The sequence below is a fragment of the Gymnoscopelus microlampas genome (assembly GCF_963454915.1).
Source record: "Gymnoscopelus microlampas genome assembly, chromosome: 6".
NCBI classification, from domain to species: domain Eukaryota; kingdom Metazoa; phylum Chordata; class Actinopteri; order Myctophiformes; family Myctophidae; genus Gymnoscopelus; species Gymnoscopelus microlampas.
The window spans coordinates 18,595,448-18,622,964 of NC_139943.1; the positions used below are offsets into that span (position 1 = coordinate 18,595,448).

Here is a 27,517-nt window from a genome sequence, read left to right on the forward strand (position 1 = left end):
ACATCCAACCACTGCAGATGCGCTAGTGATAATGTATTAACATACTCTACCATATAGATGGAGTCAAATAACCAATAATGAATACATTAAATTAAGTTCCGGAATGCAACTTTTTGAATTAAGATATATCTTTATTTTAACGTCTTTTGGTTGTCCTTTATGTTGTTCTTGCTGTATGTAAAGTTTATCATGACATTTCTGTTTGCAAAGAACTGTACATAGATTTGTGTCTACAAGTAGTCATCATAAAACACACAACAAAAAGTAAGATGTATAACCACCTTTATTCTTTTCCCCCCCTAAAGACAAAAAAATCCAAAGTATACAAGTGTGGATTGTCATCATATAGTTGCTAACTAAGTCAATGTAAACAAATAACCCCTAAGCTATCATGAAGACAAAAAAACAAAAGAACAATTGAGAAATATACAGAAAAATATACCTCTGAGAATAATAATATCTTGCCATTTTTCCTAACAGCTTATAGTCACGGCTCATTCATTAACAGTGAAGACTTAATGACCTATTCACACATGCAAAAATAAAATAAAGCTCTCCCTCTCTTGGCATTTACAAAAAAGAAAAAAGAAAACAGGCTCCTACATAGAGCACTGTGCTGTCTTACAGAGTCAATCAGCAGTAAACCCCAGACAAATCACTTCAAAGTGTATGTACTGTACTAATCCACCAAATTAATTATTGATAAGTGGACAGTGTAGCATTTAATGGTAGCATGTAATTGTATATGTTTTGGTTAAGTAGTCAGGGCCTGTGACTTTTAAAATCACATAAAACTCAACGGCTGTTTTGTCTTTGTAAGACAGACTTCCTCCAAGTCTACGAGACCTTGGTGCCGTTACTGATGTGGGGAATGTATTTGACCAGTTCTTTTCAGACCGTTTTAAGCTAGCAGAATTTAAAATCAGGGATGGCTTGAAAAGCATCAACCTGCTGTATGGATATGGATTCTTTGGCATATTTTTGGATCCTTTCTTTGTAAATTGCAGAACAAAAAATACCTGCAGGTTTGTGGTGGCACACAAACACATGCACACAAAGCTGCTCTGCAACGCACGGGCCGGCTCTTTACCACATCCCAATAATTGGTGGTGTGGTCCCCCCTATAAGCGTCACAGGGTGCTGAGAAGAGAACAGGGCCACAACAAAATACACACGGTGAAGTAGGACAAATTCTAAAGTAAGACTCAAGAATGAAATGTTGAAGTTAAAAATCATTGCATTCTTATAGGCACAGAAATCTCCATTTCCCATTTTAAACATGGCATCGGCCTTTCCTTCGGAGCAGGGTGGTGATACTATACAACGGTTCTGGAGTTCTGGCTCCGCAGGACCTCTTTTACCACTTAAACCCCTGTCGTCTTGGAGAACTGGACTTGAGTTACAACTGTACTTTGACCCCTTCTTCCGTCTACACCAAATATCATCGCCAAAAATAGCAGATCTACAAGCTCACAATGGTGAGCTTGTAGATCTGCCATCTCCCTGTAGATCTGCCATTTTTGGTTAATTTTCCCCCCAGATGAACCTCAATATGAACACACAGAAGTACTGTATATGAATACAGTACTATAGATCTGCTCTACATAATGAGATGTTGTAATGCAATGTTTTTTCTGGTGTATAAAAGGTGTGTGTTTGTGAGATAGAAAGTTGTGATTAGTGAAGTTAGCAAACAACATAGTAGTACAGTACCTCCTTCCACCTCCTCTAGAATTCAGGTTTTTAGGTTGACAGGTTTTAAGTGCATTACGGAACGGCTGCAGGTTGCATGTACATTACAGGCATTTAGCTGATAGGATAAAGAACTCTAGAATAAGCTTCAGTTCCTAATTCGTTGACATTAATAGGGGTCCTGTGATTCTAGAAGGGGGAACTGCCAGTACCAGAATAGATACAAGGAGTGGGGCAACACTGAATCTTTATCTGCCCATGTGGTTACAGATTGTCCTGTTACCAAAATATCCCAGGTTCAATCTCTTTGACAGCCAGGGGTTAAGTCAAAATAATATAGTCACTAAGGAGTAAAGAGTGGTAGTTAAATGCCCCCAATGTAAACTGAAATCCTCAAATGTTGACTAGATAATTTGGACTAAATGTTTTTGTTTAAAAGACAGAATTTGGGCTTAAAAACACAGAGCGAGTAACACAAGTTGGAATGATGATGTGATGTATTTCAACATGATGAGGGATCAGCAACACAGAGGCTGGTCAGGGATCAGCTTCACCCGAATTCTTCCTCAAAAAAATTAAAATAGATAAACAGTAGGATGACAGCAGGAGGATCGTATTTAGGATGCAGCTATCCTTATTCCAACCCCCCCTGAATGAATCCAACCTTTCCCCATTAACTCAAAATACTTGCTTTGTAAAACAAAATAATCTGAACCACTTTCCAAGAACGCTATAAAGAAAAAAAGGAAAGTTCTCTCGTTGAGGTGCAGCACGCAGATAAAACTAAACAAATCGTGGTTGATGGGTTGGAGAATAGAAAAATAAATTCCAGAACGTATGAGCACCTCACCTCTGACTTGATTTGTGCTCGAAAAAGAAAGGGGGTGGGGGTGGGGTGGTGGCATGGGGTACATCGCCATGGAGATCCCCTGCATTGACACCCCCCCAACAACACACACACACACACACACACACACACTCTCCTTTTATCAAGAGTCTCCCCCCTCTAGTCACAACTGGATTTTAGGTTCGGGGGGTTTGGGGATTGATGATGTCACTTGAGGAAGAGGAGAGAAGGGTACGATGAAGGGGGATGTTTGGGAGGAACGGCTCCCCGTGAGAGCAGCGGCTGTTCTTCATCTGAGGAAGAGGAGGTACGAAGGGTGAGGTGAGGGGAGGACAGCGCGGGAGGGAAGCGGTCAGTAGGGATGTGGGAGGAGCCAGGAGACATGACGTCGACGTGGTCGTCAGTCCTCGTCGGAGCTGCTGTTACCGTCCATGGAGTAGACCATGAAGAGAAGGTCTGGCCGTGGCGGAACGGCCGGGTTCCCTGGTTTCACCATCTCAAAACCCATGTAGTGGAACGATCTGATGATGACCGCTGGATGACAAACACAAAAATACATCACATCACACACACACACACACACAAATGCATATTTTATCTTCACTATTTCTTATCATAACAAATGTAATCTTGTATCCCCCCCATCCCGAATTATAACGCATTTTAACCATGTCAACACTATATACTTAACTGACTGATATTTGGTCCCCATCTTCTTTCCCTCTACACCAAATATATTAGCTGAAAATAGCCTGTCTAAAAGCTCATGTCACAACGCAATGCGTTGTGAGCTTGTAGCCGTTGTGAGTTTGTTCGTCATTTATCACATTGGAAGACACATTGTCTCAGAAAATGAAGGCAAAGCATCATGGTGATACAGCCACAATCCTGGTCACCGTGTAAAGGGTTGAATGCATGTCATAATGTCTCTACTCTCATTCCTGACATAATTTACTATGCCGTGTGATAAAATATAATCACAATGAAAACAAAATTGAAAAAAGTCTTACATCGATCCTCTCTGTTTTTGCCGAACCAAAGGAACACGTAGTTGACTTTGAGTTTCTCTTCAGCGAACTCCAGAAGAGCAGTGAGACTGAAAGAGAGAGCATTTGTATTGTTATACATTTTTATAAATGGCAAATGGTGCATTTATAAACAGCAATATTGGTAATCCCATTAAAACAACCTTAAAAACCAGACAAAAGTGAAAATGGCAAAGAGTGGGGGGGAGAGAGAGAAATACATCGCTGGACACGACCGCCGCTCCTGCCCCACAACAAAAACAAATTATTGCCATTTAGTCCCACATAGTACCGCAATATTACCATCCAGTCCTGTATGAGCCTGCAATATTTCCATTGAGATCCCAAAAATTATTAAACAAAATGAGAGAGCGAGCAAGCGTGCGCGAGGGGGGGGCTGTTTATTTATTTGAGAGGAATTGCACACAGAGAGAAATAGTTTGTTTATTTTGCGACGAGCTGCTGCGTCCGTGGAAGTGGAACACACACGAGAGAGAGAGAGAGAGAGAGAGGGGGGGGGGGGGTAGAGAGAGAGAGAGAGAGAGATTCTGCTCGCTGTACCCAGGGGAAATTATGTTCTCTGATTGAATGTAGACATAATATTCATATCTTGCTAAGTAAAGCACTGTGCGAGATTTTGCGGAGCCTTTTCTCCACCGCCACAAGTAGCCTATTTACATACCGCCCGCGCCCGCAAGATTGGCGTTGGGACCTGCGGATACCGCGGGATCCCGCTGCCGTTGCTGGGCTCTTCTCTCGCCGTTGAATCCTGTGAAATATCTTGCAATGTGTGATCCCTTGTCAGCGATCAATTGTATAGTGTGAAAACCATAACGATATTATGACAGACGATTTCAAAAAGAGACTTGTGTAGTGTGAAATACATAACGATCTGATGACTCCCCGATGACTTTAAAAGTCGTACAGTGTGTGCCATAAAAGAAAAGGGAGGGATAGAGGGATACAGATGGGGTGGTGGGGGTGAGAGAGGGATTGAGAAGGGGGTGAGACAGGAAGACAGAGAGAGAGAGAGCAGGATGATGCACTGAGCTTTTAATGTTTTATGTTTTTACATAAGCGCTGCATCGTTACATAATGCAGCTGGCAGCAAGCCAACAGCTGCCAAGGTGACTCTGCTCTACCAGCATGGCACACCCCCCCCCCCCCCCACACACACACACACACAGCCTAACAATCCTTTAGGTCCTGACAGATAGAAAGCGTCAATGACGCATGTCCTGTGAGACCACAGGACGTGCACTGAACTGCACAGCACCAACCCAGATGGAACGCGGGAGGGTAGCGCGCGCGCACGCACACACACACACACACACACACACGATGGGGCTGTTCTGTTCACTTTGATGTACTCTCTGTTTGGCCTTCACTCAGACCAGCAAAGCCGAACACTTGAACTTGCCATTACAGTACATATAACAGATTGTCTGTTTTAAGTCGTTCTTCTGAACCATATTTTTGCAAAGCACTGACATAACAAACTAATTTATTAAGGTAGTTTCACAGACAAACGTATAATTTTTCAGGATCTGTGCAGACTGTACATTTTATTTTAAAAAACAGACTTCCTGTATGTTTCTCAAAAGAGGATATAGAACGGTCAAATAAGTGAAAACACAATATGATTTCTAACTCGTCAAGCCGGGGATGCCATATACTCATGCATCTTGGTCTGTGCCCCACGTTGACACTTGAAAATAGAAACGTGTTCGAAAGGTGCCTGTAGTGTGACTACAGCGGTTAAAATCGATGGGTGCGTTTCTTTATTTGAGTGTCTGACACTTTGTTTCTACAGCATGTGTCACCCCCTTACCCTTCTTTGCTGCCCTCTACCAGCGGTCCAGGGGGGATCTCTAGGAAGAGGCTGTCAGCGGACAGTGCTGTGTCCCAGCAGGCTGAGCGGCGCTCGTTGAGCTGGTAGTGGAAGTGGAGAACAGGTTGATTCCCATTCACCTCGGCTAGGCGACTCACAGACAGTCGGTCATCCTACGGGGCGGATAAAGGATAACACAAGATTTATTATGGACAGACAGGTAGAAATACACGTACACATACAGATACACATACATACAGTTAAAGTTGTACAGTGCAAATTAAAAAAAAAACGATTTTTAGCAGCCTCTGCTGGTCATTACCGTCACTGCAGGCCGTTTGTTTATTACTGCGTTACCCAGAATTCCATTCGTTTTCACCGGAAGACGGAAGCGTTTCAAAAAGCGTTCTTTTAATTGTTTTATACGATCTGTGGATCGTTTCTCTTAGCCAGTGGAGCTTTAGTTACCGTGAGCTGTGTTTTCTTTTTCTGTTTTTTTTCGTTCTTCAAATCATACAATCTGTTAAAATCAGCGTGAGTTTCCTTTTTGTTATTAGCGCGGTAGTTTCTGGCCAAACAGGAAACCGGTGCAGTAGTTCCTGGCCAAACAGGAAACCGGTGCATTTTCCGGCCAGATGACGTCATTTTCGCGGGATAGTCAACCCCGACAACGTTCAATAGAAAATATATAAATAAAAGGCTTTCGGGGGTGAAATTCATGGAGTGGGTGTAGTGAAACATTTGCCACTCACAAAAGATATACAATTTAACTTTAGTTTTATTGAAAAAGTTACCTAGCATTACTTTAAGTGATAAAAACAAAACTGAGAATTGCATTTATTTGCACAATCATGCGGTTTGTTGTGTGGGAGAATTACATGTCATACAGCTCAATTCATAGAGAGAAATACAGCATCCAGGACGGAGGAGCGAGCAAGCAGAAATTTGAGTATTGGAATGTGGCTATCAGTCCAACCTGCTCGATTCCTCTGGACTTGCATCTAATCCTCGCCTCCTCAACAAAGTATATAGGGTTTAAGTGGTTAATAAAGTGATAAAGGCGTTAATGATGATCCTGCAGTACCTCCTGTTTTTATATCTCTATTTGTGTTAAAAGTAATTCAGACTCCTCTACCCCTCCTAGAACCGCAAAACCACACCGGTTTCATGTTAAGGCTAAATTATAATGTTACTTTTGCGCCACAGAAATTACAAATTTCCAATGTTTTCAGTTGAAAATATGTTGTTTTTGTTGAGTGGCAGGGTGATGAAACAAAGTATAAGTTGCCACATTTCTGGTTGCTTTGTTAACTTGTGATGTCACTGGCCTATTCTTGGAATCTTTATTCTAGGTGTAAATGGCCATGTGCCTTTAGTCTATCAGAGTTTAAATCCTTGCAGTGGATCTTTAAGAATGACTGTGGATTATTACATTGAAATATGTATCAACGAAAATATTCTGGATTTAGTCTTTTTGGCCAACATTCTCTGTTTTTAATCCGGTTCTGTTCTACCATTGTGAAAGTGAAGTGAAACTAACCTAAACTAAACTGTAAGCTCACCAGACTGGAAGAGGAAGAGATTGTAAACTTCCCGTTTTAAAGTAGTATGAAACAGGGATGATTAACCAACATTAACAACAGAAGCAACGGGGAAGGCTTATTTATAATAGCCTTTTCAACAAGTGTTCCAACACAAATGTCAGATTGTCACCCCAAAGAGTAATATTTAAAGAAACATTGGCAGGACCTGTGTCTGTGGTCAAACTGAGCTGGGGTCATCCCTAAGTTCTCCGTGTTCTATGTTTCCTGCTTACCCTCCGCCAAAAAAGGTTAGGGTTAGGGTTAAAAGTGGGTTGTAAGTGGGGAACATAAAACCTGGGGAACATAGATACTCTCCCGCTTGCACAATTCTGTGTGTGTGTGTGTGTGTGTGTGTGTGTGTGTGTGTGTGTGTGTGTGTGTGTGTGTGTGTGTGTGTGTGTGTGTGTGTGTGTGTGTGTGTGTGTGTGTGTGTGTGTGTGTGTGTGTGTGTGTGTATGTACGTGTGTGTGTGCGTGTGTGTATGTATGTATGTACGTGTGTGTCTCACCTTGTGTACTAGCACGCTAAGAGAGGGATCCCTGATAGTCCCTCGCCCACCCGGGATCTTCTGCTGTGGGAGAGGGTCATCAGGAGCACCACAGAGGCCCCAGGCCCCCTGTCGAGCAGGACAGTCTGGCCCCCGCTAACCAGGAACTGAATGGGCAGAAACAGAGAGAGAGAGAGAGAGAGAGAGAGAGAGAGAGAGAGAGAGAGAAAAGAAAGGAGAGAGTCAGACAGAGAGTTCACTGTAGCATTGGATGGGCAGGAGACTGAGCAGGAAGGTCACCAAGAGGTCAGAGAATCATGGGTTGCCATTGATTGATTGGTGAGAAGAGAGATTGATTAGTGACGGATGGACTGATTGGCTGATTGACTGTCATGTTATTTTTAACCCAATTAAGACATGTAGTCCTAATGTTCTGTTTTGCAGCATGGTGTTAATCACAATACAGACTCACTTTGACATTAACTACATGATATGACTAATCCCTCTGAACAAACTGATCTGGAGTGGGTTCAAGGCTGCATTAAAAGCTGCGAAAAGCCATTTCCTGATTCTTTAGGATTACAGAAATAGTCAAGTCTACTATGTCTCGGCCCGCTGTCTCTGTCCCTTGTATTCCTTACTGTTGGTTGATTACAAACTTGTCAGTTTTACTCGCTCTAAGTTGGAGTGGAGTCAGCTAGATGTAATGTAAATGGTCAACACAGCACTTCAATACTGGACCAAAGTCATTGGAGTAAACCCAGCAGACAGACCTGAAGGGACAGTCAGGGTCATGTAACCGTGTCTCTGTTGCTACACTGCCAGTGTATTTATGCTTTTATAGCCTTTAATGGAAGTTAACTGTAATGGAACACAGTGGAAACCAGCTGTATGAGACCAGCCTGGAGGAGAACGGAGCCGTTCCACAGTAAACACAGACCCATATTTAACAGAGTTAATCAGGTGTGATGCGTCATAAGTAGTTCAAAGAACGTATCCATTTATTTTACCCATTTAATTATTAACCATAATTGATTCAGTTTATGTCGTGACTAGGGATGTCCGATATTATCGGCCTCCCGATATTATCGGCCGATATTAGCATAAAAATTGATATCGGGAAAATATCGGTATCGGTTTTTGAATTTTTTTTTTTTTTTTTTTTTTTTTTTTTTTTTGCTTTATAAATAAGTTACAGGAGTTCTTACTGTATATGGTGTGTGTGATATGAAATTTGAGCTTACCCTAATCACAATAATCCCCGCATATATCGGTATCGGTTGATATCGGTATCGGTAATTAAGAGTTGGACAATATCGGTATATCGGTTATCGGTAAAAAAGCCAATATCGGACAACCCTAGTCGTGACATGATGGAGCCGAGATTTACCCCCCAACATGGGCCCTTTTCTGGGATCATTTGGGCTCCCAAATTGTTGGAATTGATTAGTTTCCGAGCAGTTTGACTTTTGGGGTAGGGGGGGATTTTTTTTTTGCCATCTTATTCAAACATAGAGACGATTATGGCAAAGATTAAGATTAAGTTTTGAACTTCATATTGTTGACACAATTTAGAAATGTGCAAAATGAAATCATTGTCTTTTTTGTCTTCTTCGTAATAACCAAAATGCATGACATGATTTGGAAGAACATACAGGAGTCTCTCTGTTCTATGCATCTCCGTGTTGAGACACGCTCCCAAATGATCAAAAATAAGGGCCCATGTTGAAAAAAAGAATTAATAATAATAACTTCAGTTCAAAAACTGTCACTGTATGAAATGAATTACTGAAATCAACTGGAAAAACATGTCCATCCTATCCAGGCCACATAATCCTGGCTTGCCTAAATTTGGCTCCAAGTGGTTTCTCAAGCCCTGCTCAAGCCATCTTCACAGCTTAGAAATCAGATCCCGTGTCAATCAGTAGAAGATGACCACCACAGATGACCTTCTGACATTTAAATTACTAAAACTAGTATCCAGTTTTACCTCGTTTTATAGAAATTATTCTTTTGTCAAGTACTGATTCCAGATACTAGACCAAACCAAAATATCAAACCCTGATTTTACCTAAACCTAATCATAGATCCATCTAATCGAAATCTGAATGTGATGCCGAGTCCAGTTGGTCTCAGTTGAGTTGAACACATGATCTGTAAACACCTCTAAAATAGCTCACTGGGGTTCACAGGAACACCCAGCCCACGCCTTGGGTTACAGTGCAATATATCAGAGCAGTCATAAGGACAGTCTGACACCACCGCGGTCGCATGAGAGAGTGGTGTGTGTGTGTGTGTGTGTGTGTGTGTGTGTGTGTGTGTGTGTGTGTGTGTGTGTGTGTGTGTGTGTGTGTGTGTGTGTGTGTGTGTGTGTGTGTGTGTGTGTGTGTGTGTGTGTACACACATGCGAGAGAGAGAATGGGCTCAAGTCAAACATCTTCCAGGGTCACATGCAGCCAAAGGAGTCTGTCCATTAGAGTTCAGTAAAGCAGATGCTCTCATCCAGAACAATAACAATTGGCACAAGTGAGTGAAGGGACCAGTGCCTTGCTCAAGGACACTGTCACTGGACATAGGGCGATGGTGGGGACTGAACCAACATTTAAACTTCCTCTAACAACTGGTCACATGTCTGCAGGCTGGACATTCAATTCACTACTACAAAATGATCACTCAATGTGTTTCAAAAGTATTCTTTCTGCTACCTCAATTTATTCTTTCAGTGATAAATGTCCAGATTCTCTTTAACAGCAACGCCTGTTTTTTCCGTTCAGCTGCACACACAGTTACACTCAGGAATTACCTAGTACAACAACCACAGTCAATTATTGTTGGCCGCAGAGCACATTTAGTAGTGGTTTGCTCAAAGGCACCTCAACAGCAGCTGCTGAGGGTGTGGATGGGTAGAGCTGTCACGATAACAAATTTAAGTTGACGATTAATTCACTCAAGTCACTCAAATAATTGCAATTAACGATTTAATTGTGTGTTTGGCATAGAACATTGGAACATAATATGATTTTGCCTTTTAGGCTTCATAATGAAACATTGCACAGGCCAGATATGACAAATAACTTAAAAATACAAAGAAAGCATTGTCATATTTAATAATTTTATACATTTAAAAAAGCAGAAATAGCTGATCTACAAGCTTACAACGCGTCAGTAAGCTTGTAGATCAGCTATTTATGCTTTTTTAAATATTTGAAAATGTGTGAACATTTTTCTACATGGAAACGTATGACGATTATGCAAAAATAATTGCGATTATCTCAAATAATTGCGATTAGACGATTACGTAATAATTGTGACAGGCCTATGGATGGGTTTCTAAAGTCAAGCCATGTATCAGGCAAAGAAAAGTTTAAACAAAAAACCCTGGCTGACCTGATGGAGGACATGACATCACAACAACAACCCATAACAACAATCCAAAGCTTCGCTCCATTTCCTGTTATGTCACCGACGGGCCAATGGCCAATGAAAATCCCCAGGTTGTTGGTACAAGAGGGAAGAGCTGTGCCCTCGATACCCTGGCAACCGCTCACCAGGTCACCTGGGCACCCTGTTCTGCATAGCGACAAGCCCGGTGGAGAGAGAGGAGAGGAAAACAAACTCATTATGACCGCCCTGCTGCTCTTTTTGTAGGTCACACAATTTTCCTTCCCCAACTTTACATGACCTTTATTCATTCACAAGAAAATAGTTTACAAATTGCTTTTCAAAAATGTAAATACAAGGAAGTGGAATAGCAACATGAATGAATATTCATGTATATTTGCTATTAATTCATTACAAAAGGACTTGCCTTTTGGCAAGAAGAGAAAGTCGCCACAATAATATTAGTTATTCTGCCTGTCAAATGAGATCCCATTCCTGTGATCAGGCAGCCTGTGTACAGACCACACACCAGCCGCCACAACAAACTAAGGCCCCCCCACCCCCACACACACACAGACACCCCCTTGGTTCATGACATAACTTTAATAGTCCATGCCCAGGTGCCCACTTCCGCCTATGGGTTTTCCACCATTTTCCCTTTTGTAAAAAATTTTGCTACTCGTAAAACTCATGCTAAAACTCACACACACTCACACTGTTACACATGATGTCTGGAGACATGTGATTACATTTTTGATAGAACATACCAATTGACTATAATTGGCTTCCAAAGTTTGTGGGAGGGGCTATCTAACCGCTCTAATTATTTGTTATATCAATTTATTTGGTCATACACAGACAGACAAACAGACAGACAGATATAGATATGACCTTGATAGGAATGTCAGCTTGTTTTGAAAGGCAATACTCTCGTCCTCTGACATTTCAACATTTCTGATACTCTGTCCCGTCCCATTCCCTCTAAATGAGGGCCTTCGGCTTGTCAGGCCTGCAATAGGTCATGAGGTCACTCTAAAAATGGGAATCTGGGTCGTGATCTTAAAGGAATGAGTGTTTGCAGGGCTGTGAGACATTAATCATATGTGTGTTGCTGAGGGACGTGAGGATGCTAAGTGCGTCATCCTTCCCTTCTCCAGAAAACTGTGTGTGTGAGAATGTGTGTGCATGTTCACAAGTGAAAGAGTGTGGCTCTGTGCATGTATTACGTGTGTGTATGAGCATGTGAAAGTGGTTGTTTAAATCGGCTTGTGGTTGTGCATGCATGTCTGAAACAGTGTAAGTATTTTGTTTACAACAACTTGAGTCCTTGCACTGCAAGGTGAGCTATTGTTGAGACCTAGTTCAGGTGGTCTGCAAGATATGATCATCCATCAACGCTGGCAGCTAGCCCCATTACAAGCTGGGATGGAGTCGTGGCAGACCGCCAAGGACTTGCCACCAAACCCTTACCAGAATACCTCATCAGCTGCTTGGAAAACATATATCCTTCTATAATTGTAATCAATGTTGTTGTTATTGTTATTATTATTATTATTAGCAGTAGCAGCAGCAATAGCCAGCAAAAGCACTTGTATTTCCCAACAGTGGAATTAAAAACTTGAGTCCCAGGACATGCACCCACACCTTGTCATTAAGAACCATCAATCTGTAATGTCTGGCAAGGTATCTCCCAAAAACCTTGACTCCAAAAAATTACCCAAGACAATCCCATCTGGCTCGTTAAAAGTAGTCCTCTTGGCCTACTTTTCTTGGTCTCACGCACAGAGACACAAGGTCTGACATGGTTTGCACGTCAGAAAATTAGTTCAGACTGAAACAGGAAAGCAACACGTGCTGTGCAACCTGACACTGGACTCCAGTGTCCCTGCCAAAATGGGGGGGGGGGGGGGGAACACAGACACTGAACCCTGAAGAACAACCATCAGGTTAAAACAATCAGTCTAAATAATGTGATTTTATGGAATGTAACAAACTTTAATACAAGTTGCCCATATGCTGATACTGTAGCCTACAAGAGACATTGCAATACTGCTGCGATATCCTCAACACAGATATTGCACATTACAAATCTAAAAGCCCTATGGCTAATAGCTGTTAGCCATTAGCAAAAATCTATGGCTTAACTGAAGCAAGTCTGCCGTGGTTTTGCCACCAGTGACAAACTTTGACAAAGTCATGTTAAACATTTGGGTTTCAAAATATGTAATTTGCTGCCAGCGTGCCACAATCATACCCCGAGCTTGCCATGAATGTTTGGCAGGACAATGTGTTTTCCATATCCAAATGACACCTACTTGTTGGATGCAGCCTAATAGAATAGTGAGTGCCTCTTAGTAAGGTGAATATAAATTAAGCCACATGCAAACAATAACAGGAAGTGTTAAAAGCACAAACCTTATTATGAACTCAAAGTTATATAATGTCATTCTTGTGTGTTGTGATCTCTAAACATATATTTATTGTATTTTGTCTGTTTTCATTTCTACTACAAGGAAGCCACAGGATAATTCCCATGTGGGAGTAGTGACGTTTCTATTCTGCTCCGTTCCAGCCATCTAAAACCACAAGATCTTCCTGCTAATAACAAACAACATCTCCTCCAGTGCACAGTTCAGCCAGTCCACACCTTATTAATTGTTGGACTAGACTTAACATGCAACACTTGGCATTGTCACTGATGCAGACAAGAGAAGACAAGCTTTTGTTTTGGTGTTCAAAAGGTTTTCACCAGTTACACAATATCATTACAGAGTCGGCATCTGTTACCAGAGTGGTACACCAAGAAAAACAACACCAGGTAAAATGACTAAAAAGATAAGCCAGGCTAAATACTGACATAAAGGGCACACGCTGTTTTTTCTAAGTGTTTTAGGAGTTTAGTTCTAGAAGTGCATGAGAAGACATTTTTCAACTTAATTTTGCTTTTCAGCAAACCACTTGGGAGATATGAAGGTCGATGCTAATATCAGGACACACACACACACACACGGGTGCATTTCTCCTTTCCGACATGTCGCCTTTCCGACGTTGACGAACCCTATACCTAACCCTAACCGCACGCGGAAGCCACTAGTCGGAGTGGTGAGATGTCGGAATGGAGAGTGAACACCCACCCACCCACCCACACACACACACACACACACACACACACACACACACACACACACACACACACACACACACACACACACACACACACACACACACACACACACACACACACACACACACACACACACACACACACACACACACACAATTTAGTTTCATTATTTGTTTCGTAGGAACATTCAGATGCACTGCCAGTGCCACTTCTCAACTGAGCAGTCACATTGGTTATCTGTGACCAGATTCAGTCACAGACTGGACAGAATTAACCAGATTACCTAGTATCACTTAGATTAGGTAACCGGGCTCTTTCTGAGTGACATAACTGACATCCTCTCCACAGATGCTACTGAGGCGGGGGGGGGGGGGGGGGGGGGGGTGGAAAAGGGGGGGGGTAGAGGAGGGTTTGGACTAAAGAGGACTTTTGGAGTTAAGAGGAGAAAGGAGGAAAATTAGTTAAGAGGAGAAGGGAGCAGGGTAAGGTGAGAAGGATGATGGGGGGTTGGTTGTGCAACAAGAATGCATGAATCAATGGCCTTGCGAGGCCTCACTGGCCTGACATCATGGAAGAGAGTCATTCTGTTTTGCACGTCCACTGTGTGGACTCCAGGAACCCAGGAGCATGGGCTGAACCTCCATTACAAGTGTAGAAAAATACAGTATATACACATGCATGCTTTCTTGAGCTTCTGACAGAAAACAATAGCTTACTAATGCTAAAATATATTGTTTTTAAGTAAGATAGAAAAGCATAAGAATAAATGATATACCTGTGTTATAATAAGATTAATAATAAAGAGGCCTTCCCTTGCACAGAATTGTGCATTTCTTCCAGCATGGCTGCCTGTAACCATTGGTAACCACTTTAAAAAGAAAACTCCTAATTTCTGTGCAGAGCTAAAGTAGGCAAAACATTGGAGAGGTGTTCAAAAGATCCAGCTAATCTGAGCAATCAAGTAATACTTATGTTGAGATACATCTCATAATATGATGAATCAACACAGAAATTGATAGAACAGTGAACAAGGAAAGACTGCTTTCATCTTCTATGCCCCAGACAAATGGAGCTAACTCCAGGACTATCTGAAACTGTATCAATTTGCACTTGTACCCAAGTACAGTACTTGAGAAAATGTACTCAGTTACTTTACACCACTGGAAGTAGATGTCATTGACAGTTGTATATGCGCAGCAAGAATAAAACACGGAAATGTACAGGCTTCTTAAACCACAGCCAAAAAAATAACCTTTGTCGATGTCACTGATCCAAGATTACTATAATAATAAACAGATTGTGATGATCAAATATCGATCTGTTGTTGCAAGGGTTAATTCTACAGCCCAAGAGCAATTTTGCAACATTATAGTGTCCAGCTATTTGTAGGAGTTAAAAAAAAACATTCCCACTGCGTCAGAGTGTAGGCATTGTTGCCAGATTTTGAGAAAGAAAAAAGCAACCAGGTCTATGAAAACAAGCCCAAAATAATCAACTATTAGGCTACATGAGCACTTTAAACCTATACATCGGTGATTTGAAAATAGCCTATCTACAAGCTCACACAAAAAAAAGATGTAGAAGAATTTGAAAAATGTGAAATATGTTTTAAACATTTTAACAATACAAATCTTGTATGGGGTCCCTGGTATAAAACATTTTCAGATGGGGGTCTGCAGACAAAATGTATTCATTTGGGGCGTCCTGACACAAACCACTGGTTTAAAACAACGTTACAGTAAGCCCAAAAATAAGCAACAACTACACTTTAGAAACAAGACCAAAATAAGCAACTACACTTTATAAACAAGCCCAAAATAAGGAACTACACTTTAGAAACAAGCCCAAAAACACCGCAACCCGCGCAACTACCAATATTTACAAGCAACTTTAGAGACAAACAAGACCAAAGTCGCGTATTATAAGCAGACATGGCAACCCTGGAGAGAGTGTCGGCTGCATGAAAAGGTTTTGTTTACCAACCAAACTGCTTTAGCAAAACAAAGAAACGCACGATTATTGTTTGTTTGTAGGATGGGGGGGGGGGGGGGGCATTGCCTTACCTTTCCTCTGTATTCAGCATGATAGCCTGGAGGAAACGGGAAACTTGTGTCCTTGTTGACAACCAAAACAATGACTGTTTAATAGAAGCTCCACGGAGAAATGCACCATCCGTAAAGGAAAGAACCCTGGTAGAAATAAAGCCCAGTAGTGGGACTGTATTTTATTTTATTATTATCTTTTTATTATCCCTCGGAGTCGTTCACACTGAGCGGCACCGACAAACCATCTGTCCTCTGACCGCAGAAAACCTCATATTTATAAACACAGTCTAGACCCCATAGTTGGGAGGTGTGGCCTCACAGTAATTGGCTAGTTGGTCAATGATTTCAACCAATCATACATCAGCTCTGGAATAATGAAACTCTTACTTTGGGGGAATATGTCTCTGGGCTAATAATTTGCAAATACACACTCGTGTTTTAAGATGTACTACAGTGGTGGAAAAATAACATTTGTTTTTACTAAAGTAAGTATCAATACTGCTATGTAGAAATACTCTTTTGTACATATTTCTCACTCTTCATACCAGTAACCTGTAAACTGATTGTATGACATTCTATAGTAGTTGTGTATATCTGTCTGTCTCTTATATGTCATCATGATTTGTGTGCGTGGGGAACTCATTTGAAACAAGCTTAGTGCTTTTATGAGTCTTCCAGTTTAGTAGACCTCGTATTGTGAATTTGTACTTCCATGTACTGTTGTTCTCATGTCTTACTAAATAAAGTACATCAATTAATCAATCAATCACTCTTACAAGTAGAAGTCCAGAATTCAAAGTTTCCTTGAGTAAAAGTACAAAAGTATTGGTATCAAAATGTACTTAAATTTTAAGTACATTTTTATACCAATACTTTTATACTTTTACTCTAAATCTTAAAGTACCAATAGTAGAAAGTACTCATTACGCAGAATGTCCCATGACTCCCATTTCACAAGTTTTATAACGTTGAAAATAGCAGATCTACAAGCTCTTGTAGATTAGGGCTGAAGTGGTTAATGTATGTTTTTTGATAATAATCCGAATCTACAAAGTAACTAAAGGTTTCAAATAATTGTAGTGGAGTAAAAGTACAATATTTGCCTCTGAGATGTAGTGGAGTAGAAGTAAAGTACTGAAAATTGGAAATACTCCTAAAGTAAAAAAAATACCCCAAATTGTACTTAAGTACAGTACTTGAGTAAATGTTCTTTACTTTACACCACTGGCAAATACACACATAGCGTGTTTTTAAATGTACTATTTTATTATTACAGAAGAGTAAATTACAGATGATTGGAACTCTGTTGTTGCCCTGACATCCAACTACTAGCCAATCACAGCAGCAACAACCTCCTCCCCGGGCTATGGGATACTAATCGGTCCATTGAGGAAGTAACGTGCCAGACTGTTTACAAGTTAAAGAGCTGTATGTTGAAACTGTGCCATAAACCTCCTGGGCCCGTATTTAGGTTTCACTGAGCTACTTTTCAAGTCTTTGTGGAAAGAGCCAGAAAAAGCAGGATTTCGGCATTATCGCATAGCCTCTTTGTTGTTTGTAAACCATCTGTTTTTTGCCAGGCACTGTGAAGTCTTCACATAACCTAGTTTAAATTGTTTATGTTACCTAGTTTGAGTTCTTTAACCTTTAGAGACCCCCCCCCCACACACACACACACACACACACACCCCCACACCCCCACCCACAACACCAAATATTGTAGGCTATGCATGCTTCTCATATCCCATGCTTCCCCCTGTACTTACTACACCATGCTGGTCTATCTGGCCTGGATAACATATCAGTCAGTACATTTCATGTGGTGTAGAAGAATAGCCTACTTCAAATAGGTATTAATATGACATACATTATACATGTCCTGTTATAGGTCTACTGTGTATTATAGCCATGTTGGTTGCTTGATAGGTATACTGGGTTAATTGTCACCTTATACTTGATAAAGTGTGTTTTAGATTCTGCAGATTATCTAACAAATCTCTATGTAAACAAAGCCACTATGACTACCATATAATAGGGTGACAATGTCTCAATAGGGGGCGCCATGCAGCTATAACCAATTAGGACTTCAGAGAACCTTTATGACATGCATGCTAGGGTTCAGGTTCATGTGGTTATGCAAATCATGAGATGTGATGGAGTGCCTCCTTTAATGTATCACAAACAACTAGATAGTTTCATCATTACACTCATAGCTGGACTGTTTAGTCTAATTATGTAAGTCCCTACATACCTGTAGATCTCCTTATGCAAGACAGTGAGTGGAAAAGGTGCCCCTTGCAGATTATCAGATTGGTAACGAGATAGCTGGCTAGCTACTTGATCCTGGCACAGGGGTTTGTTCTAAGTTCACATCACTGTTTTAACAGCGACAGGCTTGTCTGGCCTATCAGACAGCCTGCAGGCCTTTATAACCACCTGCTGGTGATATGGAAAAACAGCCTCCATGATGTAACGTTGGCTGAGACGCTGCAAAGAGGTTGCTGTGTTCTCTGACAGTCTACAGCAGTACAGACTGTGGCGGTTACCAGTGCATCAAGATAACATGAGGGTTTGGTGAAGTTTTTTTTTATTATCTCAAGTTTAGAGTATCTTGAGTTTTAGCATGGAAGGCCCCAATGGGGAAAGGAAATAGCCATTGTGGGTCAGTGCCATGTTCAAGAAAGAACAGAACCGCTAACCCCAGCAGTGCAATGCATAGCAGGCCCAAGACATGTGGAGTTAAAATGTATGAATGAACACTGAGGATTTTACTATTTTACTGTTAAGGTCTGTGGATGCAAGATGTATTTAGCAATTGTAGTTTCCTCTCATCGTGACTCAATTTTGATCCATTAATGTATGATGATAAATGATACATGCCTGTTTTAATGGTCAACTCAGACAAATAATAGTTTATCAACCAGATAAATGAATGAATTTGGCTTTGTCCAACTGCAGTCATGTGATCTTGTAGTCAGGGATGTAGCTCTATTAGGCGTGGTGGTTATATTTTCTATTCATTGGAAGACAAACCGAACTGTATATTTATTCTGTCGCAGGAGATAGATACACAAACCGGCAGTTTTACCCTAGCATGGCCTCAATCTCAGCTCATCGAACGTTTAAGGTTTCAGAACAGAAAGGCTCTCAGGTGCCCTTGAAGCTCTCTGTCGTCATCGCATCACACGCGACATGGTGGCTGAAACGGAGAACAACTCTCATGTTTCAGCTGCACCGCTGTTTGAGAGTGACACCGTTGACCTGGTATGTTTCATTGTCCTCTGAGATCCTCACACCCCTCAGACAAAGGGAAGATCATGTGAAACGGAATTGGGGATTCAATCTGTCCTGGGAGGTAGGGGATCAAATATTTAACAGCACTAAACACTCAGGATTTTATACTCTGGGTGAGGAGGGGATTGACTTGAGGACATGCTAGGGTGGACACCCTCACGATGCAAGGTCATTGCTGTCTGTAAGACATCTGCACACTGTCTCTCTATTCACCATATGTGATTTGTTATTCATATGCAAGCACTCTCTCTCTCTCTCTCTCACACACACACACACACACACACACACACACACACACACACACACACACACACACACACACACACACACACACACACACACACACACACACACACACACACACACACACACACACACACACACACACATGACATTACGGCACATACACTAAACATCACACTCAATATCCAATGTATCATGACCTGAATTATGGAGAAGAGATCAGCATCAGAGTCACTTTCCCTATGTACTTACCTACCTAAAGAAAATGAAATACTGTTCCCCCTAAGCCAATTGCAGTGCAACATAAAGATAAAGAACATAAGATGAGGGGATTGACAAAAATGCCAAAACAACTGTAAACCAGATGAAGACCTTCATCAGCAGCTGCTTGACAAGAATACTGTAGATAAGATGGCCTGACAAAATAAGCAACAACGAACTGTGGGAACCAACAGAGGAATGTACAAAGCAGGAGAAAGTGGGGGCAGAACAGCTAATTAATCCAGTGTCTGACCTGGAACCCTCGGGGGGAAAGGAATAGAACAGAGGACGCCCAAATAATACATGAAGGAGGGAGTGTTTGTTCCTTGACTGTGACAGAGACGCTCACCCAACATCAAGTTCACCGGAGATTGATGGCTTCCGAATCAGAATCCGTTTTATTTGTCACATCACAGGTTTATAGGTTTAAATCAGTGGGTGACATTCGAGCAAGGATCCAAAATGATAGCTTATGATCATTGTTCATTTAATAAAAATGGGAGACTTAAGGACTAAGAATACACAGATTTGACTGTGAATACAGTACGTATTTCAGAGAGTACAGGGTCAGCAGCACCCCTGGAGCATTTTTGTGATTCAGCATGGGTACTTTGGTACAGTGTGGGCCAAGTTACTGTGAGCTGAATAGACACCATAGATGTAGTACCACCATTTTACAGCTGAATACACCCTCCTGTTGGTGCAAGCGATCAAAGCAGCAACCTTTGGATCTCTTGTCGGCCTGCCTGTGTCAAGATCAACATGCCACCACATTATGGGACAGGACACCGTACCACTGCTGTCCTGTCCCATAACGCCTATGGGACCACCCCAGTATCTGCTTATCCCTATATCAGAATCCACTATAATCCCCCTTCTTAGATAAAAAACAAAAACCCATTAGATGATCTCTCTGAACTTCTGTCCTACTGTCCTACTATAACCCTGAAAGATGCCTCTGCTCCCAAGATGCTGGATGACTCACTATATCCACCACATGAGACCAGGCTTCCACCCTGTGGAGCTCTCTACCACCATACATTAAATGAAATCCACCAGATGAACCCAGGTTCCCACCCTGTGAAGCTCTCTACCACCATGCCCTTCAAATGTAACCAGGCTCCCACTCTGTGGAGCCCTCTATACCAAGGGTTCCCAAGCTTTTCAGGCCACGACCCCCCAAAATAATCATAATTTGAACTGGGTACTCCCCACCCTGACAAGCACTTGGAATTGTAGGCATTAAATTTAGTTTGACTCGGTTCCACAGATAAATATTGTGAAAACAGCCGAACTACAAGCTTGTATACAAGCTTGTAGATGACATTGTAATGTCTTGTAATGACATGCTGTCTAGTAGCCTCCTGCATGATACTCACCATCCAGGAAATGCTGGTTTGACTCGTGCTGATAATCACATCTGCAGGTTTTACATTCTTGTGTCACTGTCCTTCAAGTTCAAGGTAAAAGAAAAAGTTTCAGTCTGATTTGATCCTGGACTGACCTACAGGATTGTGCCTTCGGTGAGGCAGTACTCTACCCTTTATTGTCTTTATTGTCTCTTGTTTTCCATATCTTTCATTGTGACAGCAATATGTTGAGAAATCAGAGAGGGAGTCCATATGTAGTAGGAGATACAGAAGGGAACTTGGCAGGACTGGATTCTAGGCCAGCTGGGTGTGTGCATGTTTGTGCTGAGGCACGTGTCTTAACTGGTGCGCCATCGACTGGAACGACCTCTAGGAGTTTCAGCTCTGCAAGTGTGGTTGTGACATGCAGTTTGTAAAACAATAGCTGGGATTTGGGGTGTGAACCATCCTTCCTCTGCCTTTGGTGGATGCTGTGCTGATGAGGATTGTTTTGGGGGAGGGAGAGTATTCAACAGGAGAATAGAACATCAAGCCTAATTTATACTCCATCACACAAGCTTGCCAAAAAAACAGCTCAACAAGTTCCTTGTTAGATGTACCATGGCTGTTGTAGATGGCAAGAAATATAACTACCAAACATGCCTTTTAAGTCTCTAATCACATTGTAAAGTATTCACTGGAGCTCACTGCTCTGTTCTCTACATGTAGAATGTTATCTCCATTAAACAGACAAATATTTAATTACACCGTAATTTGGCTCAGTGAATATTTTTTCTGACCCCTCACCTATAAACAAGTCCTTCACACACACTTACACACAGACGCACGCACACACACAGGCTTGCTGTGTCACGCCAGGGCACATGAGTGAGAGAGGTGTACTGTTCTCTCTGCAGTAATACTTAGCATCTTTATAAGCTGATTGTCTCTGTAATATGTTCCCTGTACTTCCACAGCCTTCCTGGAAGGGAGCACGTCTGCATGCACCCTCGCACCCTCTCTCTCAGGCACACACACACACGCGCACAGACACACACACACACACACACACACACACACACACACACACACACACACACACACACACACACACACACACACACACACACACACACACACACACACACACACACACACACACACACACACACACACACACACTCACACTCTCTCACACACACACACACACACACACACACACACACACACACACACACACACACACACACACACACACACACACACACACACACACACACACACACACACACACACAGAGAGAGAGAGAGTCGTAATATGCACAAGGCTTGACCCACATCCCAGTACATAATCTTATAGCTATACTTTTCTGATGCCATGTGCTTTCCTTTATCAAGATACTACTGGCCCAGTTATATACAGAAAGTCAGTGTTACTATAATATGAACTATTTTCTATCTGTTTCTGTTCATATCCTATCTTGCCTACTTCTGTATAAGCCGTGACTCACCTATCTTCCAGTCCTGTAATGTGGAATGTATATTCTCTGTGCGAGCTTAATAAACTTTAGAACACATCGTGTGACACTGACTTGGTGTCATCTTGCTCTCCGAGCTCATGCTTGCTTGCTGAAGGGTAATTCAATCGAATGACCAGTCACCACCTCCGACTAGAGGATTGCGATAAGGATCACAACAGCAGATTCTAAATCAGAACACACTCAGACACACACTAAGACGCACACACGCACGCACACAGAGATACGCGGAATCTTCGTGAATTTGTAGTGTAGCAATTATCTGTGTCAAGATATTAATAATAAACAAATGACAAAATAAATCCATCAATCCACCCAGTAAACTGTGCAGCATGGAATAGTTTTGTTTTTGTCAGTGTTAACCACTTAAACCCTCTCTTCTTTGTAAAACAAACCTGAGTTACTGTACTTGGACTGCTTTTTTCCCCGTGACCGTCTACACCAAATCTCTTCTCCAGAAATAGCCGATCTACAAGCTGAAAACCCCCAGAAGAGGGGGGGGGTTCAAGTGGTTAAATCTACCAGCTGGCTGATCCAGGCCCTGTGGCATCAACAGAGCTGTGTTCTGGACTTCCTGCCTGCCCAGCTCTGGGCTTTATTACATAAGTCCTGCTGTCCAGTTCGCTGTAGAGGAGCCACATAACCTTCTGGAAGGCAGATGGGGAAGGAAACTAACAGGGTTTCAGTGTAAATGTCAGACGTTGTATCGGGATGATACTGTAAATGTGTTCATGAATATTGGACTAAAATGCACTTTGATGCTCTCTTTTTCTACCTCACTGTCACACACACACACACACACATAACCACTTAAACCCTAGGTTATACTTGGTTGACCGGAGTCCCTCGGGGCTCTATTCTAGTGACTTTGCTGAAAATAGCAGATCTGCTATTTGCTGCGAATGATTTCCCCACAATATGGATGCTGGGGTTTAAGTGGATAATGTAGACACATACAGTAGATACTGTATGCACACTCACTCTCTCTCACATACAATCGCTTGCACACACACACACACACACACACACACACACACACACACACACACACACACACACACACACACACACACACACACACACACACACACACACACACACACACACACACACACACACACACACACACACACACACACACACACACACGCGCGCGCGCACGTAGTATGGTAATGACTAAGTCATTGCTGTGATAAATATTTAATGCTGTTACATAAGTAGTACCATTAGCCAGCATATAGAGTATCAGACCACCAGTAATGTACACAATGCTTCACTGGAGAGACGTATTAGACATGGCCTCTTTGACGCCCCCAGCATCCTTTTATACAATCTATAAATGGTGCCTTTGTCAGCAAGGTCATAATAGTTTTGCATTTTTTGTTTTTTTCATTTAATTTTGATATTTTGTTTTAGTTTTTAAAGTGGATTTGCTAGATTTCTTTTTTCTTTTCTTTTTTAAGGCTTAGTTTTAGTTTCGTTTTTTATTAGTTTTAGTTCATTTTTATTAGTTTTGGTATTAGTTTTAGATTTTCTCTGTGATTTTTGTAAAAGCCTTGTTTATTTTTATTTCAGTAAATATTTTGTCAATTTTAGTTTTCGTTGTTTGATTTAATTTGTCAGCCCCAGAAGCCTTATCTTCTTAGCCGTTCTCATCTGTTTGGCTTGTTGGTATTTTAGTTATTGAAAAATGTGTATGCAATATACAACCCAGTTCCAAGGCCTAAAATGTGTGGTATCCTACTAACTGTGCCTAACCTTGCCTAAGCTAAAAGAGAATCACACCAATAACACTTTGAGAACAAACCACTGATGCTACCAAAAGTCTAAAGTCATATCTAATAATGAACCAACTGTAAGCTATGGCATAGCTGTTTGTTTTTTTTAATCTCCTAACTGGTGAAGTACAGCTGTCATCTTGGCACTTCTTGTACAGACATACATTTTTGACTGCCCACATGGCATTACATACCACTTCAGTACATACTGTACAGCATGTTGCCCTAAAGTCATCCAAGATTTTCATGCATGTTTGGAAATGGTTTTAAATTGCATTGACGTTCTCAGTGGGGACTGAGGACCCGGGCTGCTGCTCATTTTCAATTCTGCCTGGTGTTTGCATTTGAAAGAATGAAATCTAGCTGTATTTGGGGTTGACTCCCAACACAGGACTGCAACAATGCTTTTGAACTAGAGCATCTGTTCTCTCCATTAAACAGACAGAACAGGTGAAATTTCTGGAGGAGACAGGTCACAGAAGGACCATTAAGCCTTTAGTGCAAGGTGCTGTGTACACAGTGTGTGTGCATAAGGATTCTTTCTTGCTGTATTTCTTGGCCAGGATCCACTACATATGTACATATTGAAACATATGGCATGGTACAACACATCACTCTGTCGCTATCTTTCTCTCACACATGCACGCATTCACCAACACTGAGGTCCAGAGAAGACAACCATACAGTCAGAGTAATTCCCATGGACTACAATGGCCCAGGCAGAACTTGCCGAAATTAGCCTGTTCTCTCTCTGCCTGGCCTTGCTCTGTCTTCCTGTCCAGAGCGCTGCAGGAAGGGCAGAGGATCGTGGGAACTGGCGGCTGAGAACATGTTAACTCTGAAACCTCCTTCCAGGAGGAGGACAACATGACAAAACCCTGAAAACGGCAAAGACGAAAGGAAAGAAAGGAGAAACCCAGGAGGAAACTGGAGAACAATGGAAAAATGGATGTTACACTACCGCCAGGGCCCACTATGCTAGACGAGGCTTGCTGGGCCAGACTGGGTTTGGGTGGGAACCTAAAGGCCTTGTTGTACTGTAGCGGGAACCCAGCCTGTCCAAACTCATTGACAAAAAACAAGACGTGGTTCCCACACTGACCTTTCCCACGCTGTTGCCCGGCACAGCATGTTTGTGTTTGTCTCTCGTTGAAGCGCTTCCCCTCTGACTCGGATAAGACAATGAAAAAATAGACTGGATTGTTTGTCTTTCCTTATCTTGATGAACTTGTTTTGCTTCTGCCGTTCCTTTGGAATTGAGCCCCTTTTTGATTTATGGTCTTTGTTTTATTTGGAGATATTTCAGTGGTTTTAATTGGTTGAAAAGATTACTTAAAAAGCTAATTCCTTCTGACCCCTCTGTTTAGCTCTTGTCATCTTATTTCTTCATTTTCTGTTCTTTCGGTTACGGTTTTCGGTTAAGTTGTTGTAAATAAAAGCATTGGCTAAAAGCTTAAATGTTGGCACCTGAATTTCTGATTCACACATTTTTGTGACCACAGGTTCACAAAAGAAATATCCTTTTGATGTGTTTGATGTTTTGAGATCATGGATCTCAAAATATCCTCCCTTATAAGACTTCCTAAGAAAACTGTTTCTCAGAATGTCACCAGCCCCTTGTTGTCTCTCAGCCTTCCTCTTAAAGTCAAACACAACCCCTCTCAAACAGTTTTTATAGTTATTCTTAATTTCATGAGCTACTACATGATACGATGAGGGACATTGTTTTGTTGAATAGGGATCAATTTCATATCAGCTAAAGACACAGGTGTGAGACATTTCAAATGTCACGAGACTTTAACATCGTTTTCACTTAAATGGGACATCCAGAAGGCCTGTTGTCTCAGACTAAACTCATATTACTGATGATACCGAGCTGGCATTCATGCTAATGAACCAGAAGGCCTGAAGACTATAGTCACATTTATAATCTATCATTCTTGTGACCTTTCATGCATTCAAACAAAGCAAAAGTCTGTTAAATTTTAAAACAACCAAACAAATCTTTCTGGGACTGTCCTGCTGAGCCAAACAACTGTAAACGTAAGAGTACAGATCATAAAACATTAACCTCATTTCCCGCCAAACGTACTTAGGGGTAATAATTTTTGCCTCTTTTTTAATTGAGCCAAACTCCATTCATGACCTGTGACCTTTAGTACAGGTCATTACGCCTTTACAGAGTTGTAAAGTCGTACATGACGCTGTCCTGCGGTTTGACCCCTATTACAGTCAATGGTGTGACCGCTGCACTTTCCGAGCAAGTTCGCTAGCTAGCTACGTGTTGTGATTCTTGTCATCTCCGCTGACAAAGCCAACTTTACAGGAAGCTATGCCAGATATGTCCGGGCAGTCACTGCCTTTCCACTATGTAGAATAACAGTTTCACCAGACAATCCCTGATCGCCACAAACAAGACCAAGGCGAACAAAAAGGGGGATTTGAGCAAGTCCATGGACAGCAGTTGTGCCGACTCCAGGGAAATTCTTTCCATACTTGCCTTCTGGTGAGTCACCCCACGCCTGACTGCCCATGGGCAAAACAAGGGCCGGAGTGTAGGTCCAAAGCAAAACACAGTGTGTGTATTTGGTGATGTGTGTTTCTGTGTCAGGTCAGTGGAAGTTTTCCAGACTGGATTATTGTTTAACAAGGCAGGTTTTAAAGTACTCGTGTTTGTTTCAGCTCAGCCAATTTACTGAGGGTAAAGTTATTTTGATGTATTAAAGCAACAAAAGATGTTTAACTGTATATATTTTTTGAGCAGTGGGCCCCGATGACAGACAGACGCTATGACATAATTGTTATCACTACTGATTAATCACTCCACAATAATAGAAGTTATACAAAAATATATCACCAGCAGAATACAGTTGAATTATATTTGGGGTGTAACCCCAGGACTGCTGTTAACACTAATTTGTCACCCCCATCCGCTGCCCCAGTAGACAGCACGCTGGGCAAGACCTAGCCGGTTGAGTGTCTAAACGGAAGTACCGGAATCCTTGGGCACCGCCCAAGGAATTGACATTAACGCTTTACA

At 41.7% G+C, this 27,517-nt stretch overlaps 1 protein-coding gene across 1 annotated transcript; it reads right to left on the bottom strand.

Annotated features, from left to right (window-relative positions):
- Positions 1-265: 265 nt before the first annotated feature.
- On the bottom strand, positions 266-23,340 carry oaz2a (ornithine decarboxylase antizyme 2a; the record flags this gene model as incomplete). The annotated part of the gene is made up of 6 exons (XM_084059458.1): positions 266-3,073; positions 3,550-3,635; positions 5,396-5,568; positions 7,487-7,621; positions 20,481-20,559; positions 23,222-23,340. 6 exons carry the CDS (start codon positions 23,338-23,340, stop codon positions 2,940-2,942), a joined length of 726 nt encoding a protein of 241 aa, XP_083915584.1. The 3' UTR covers positions 266-2,939.
- Between the last annotated feature and the right edge of the window lie 4,177 nt (positions 23,341-27,517).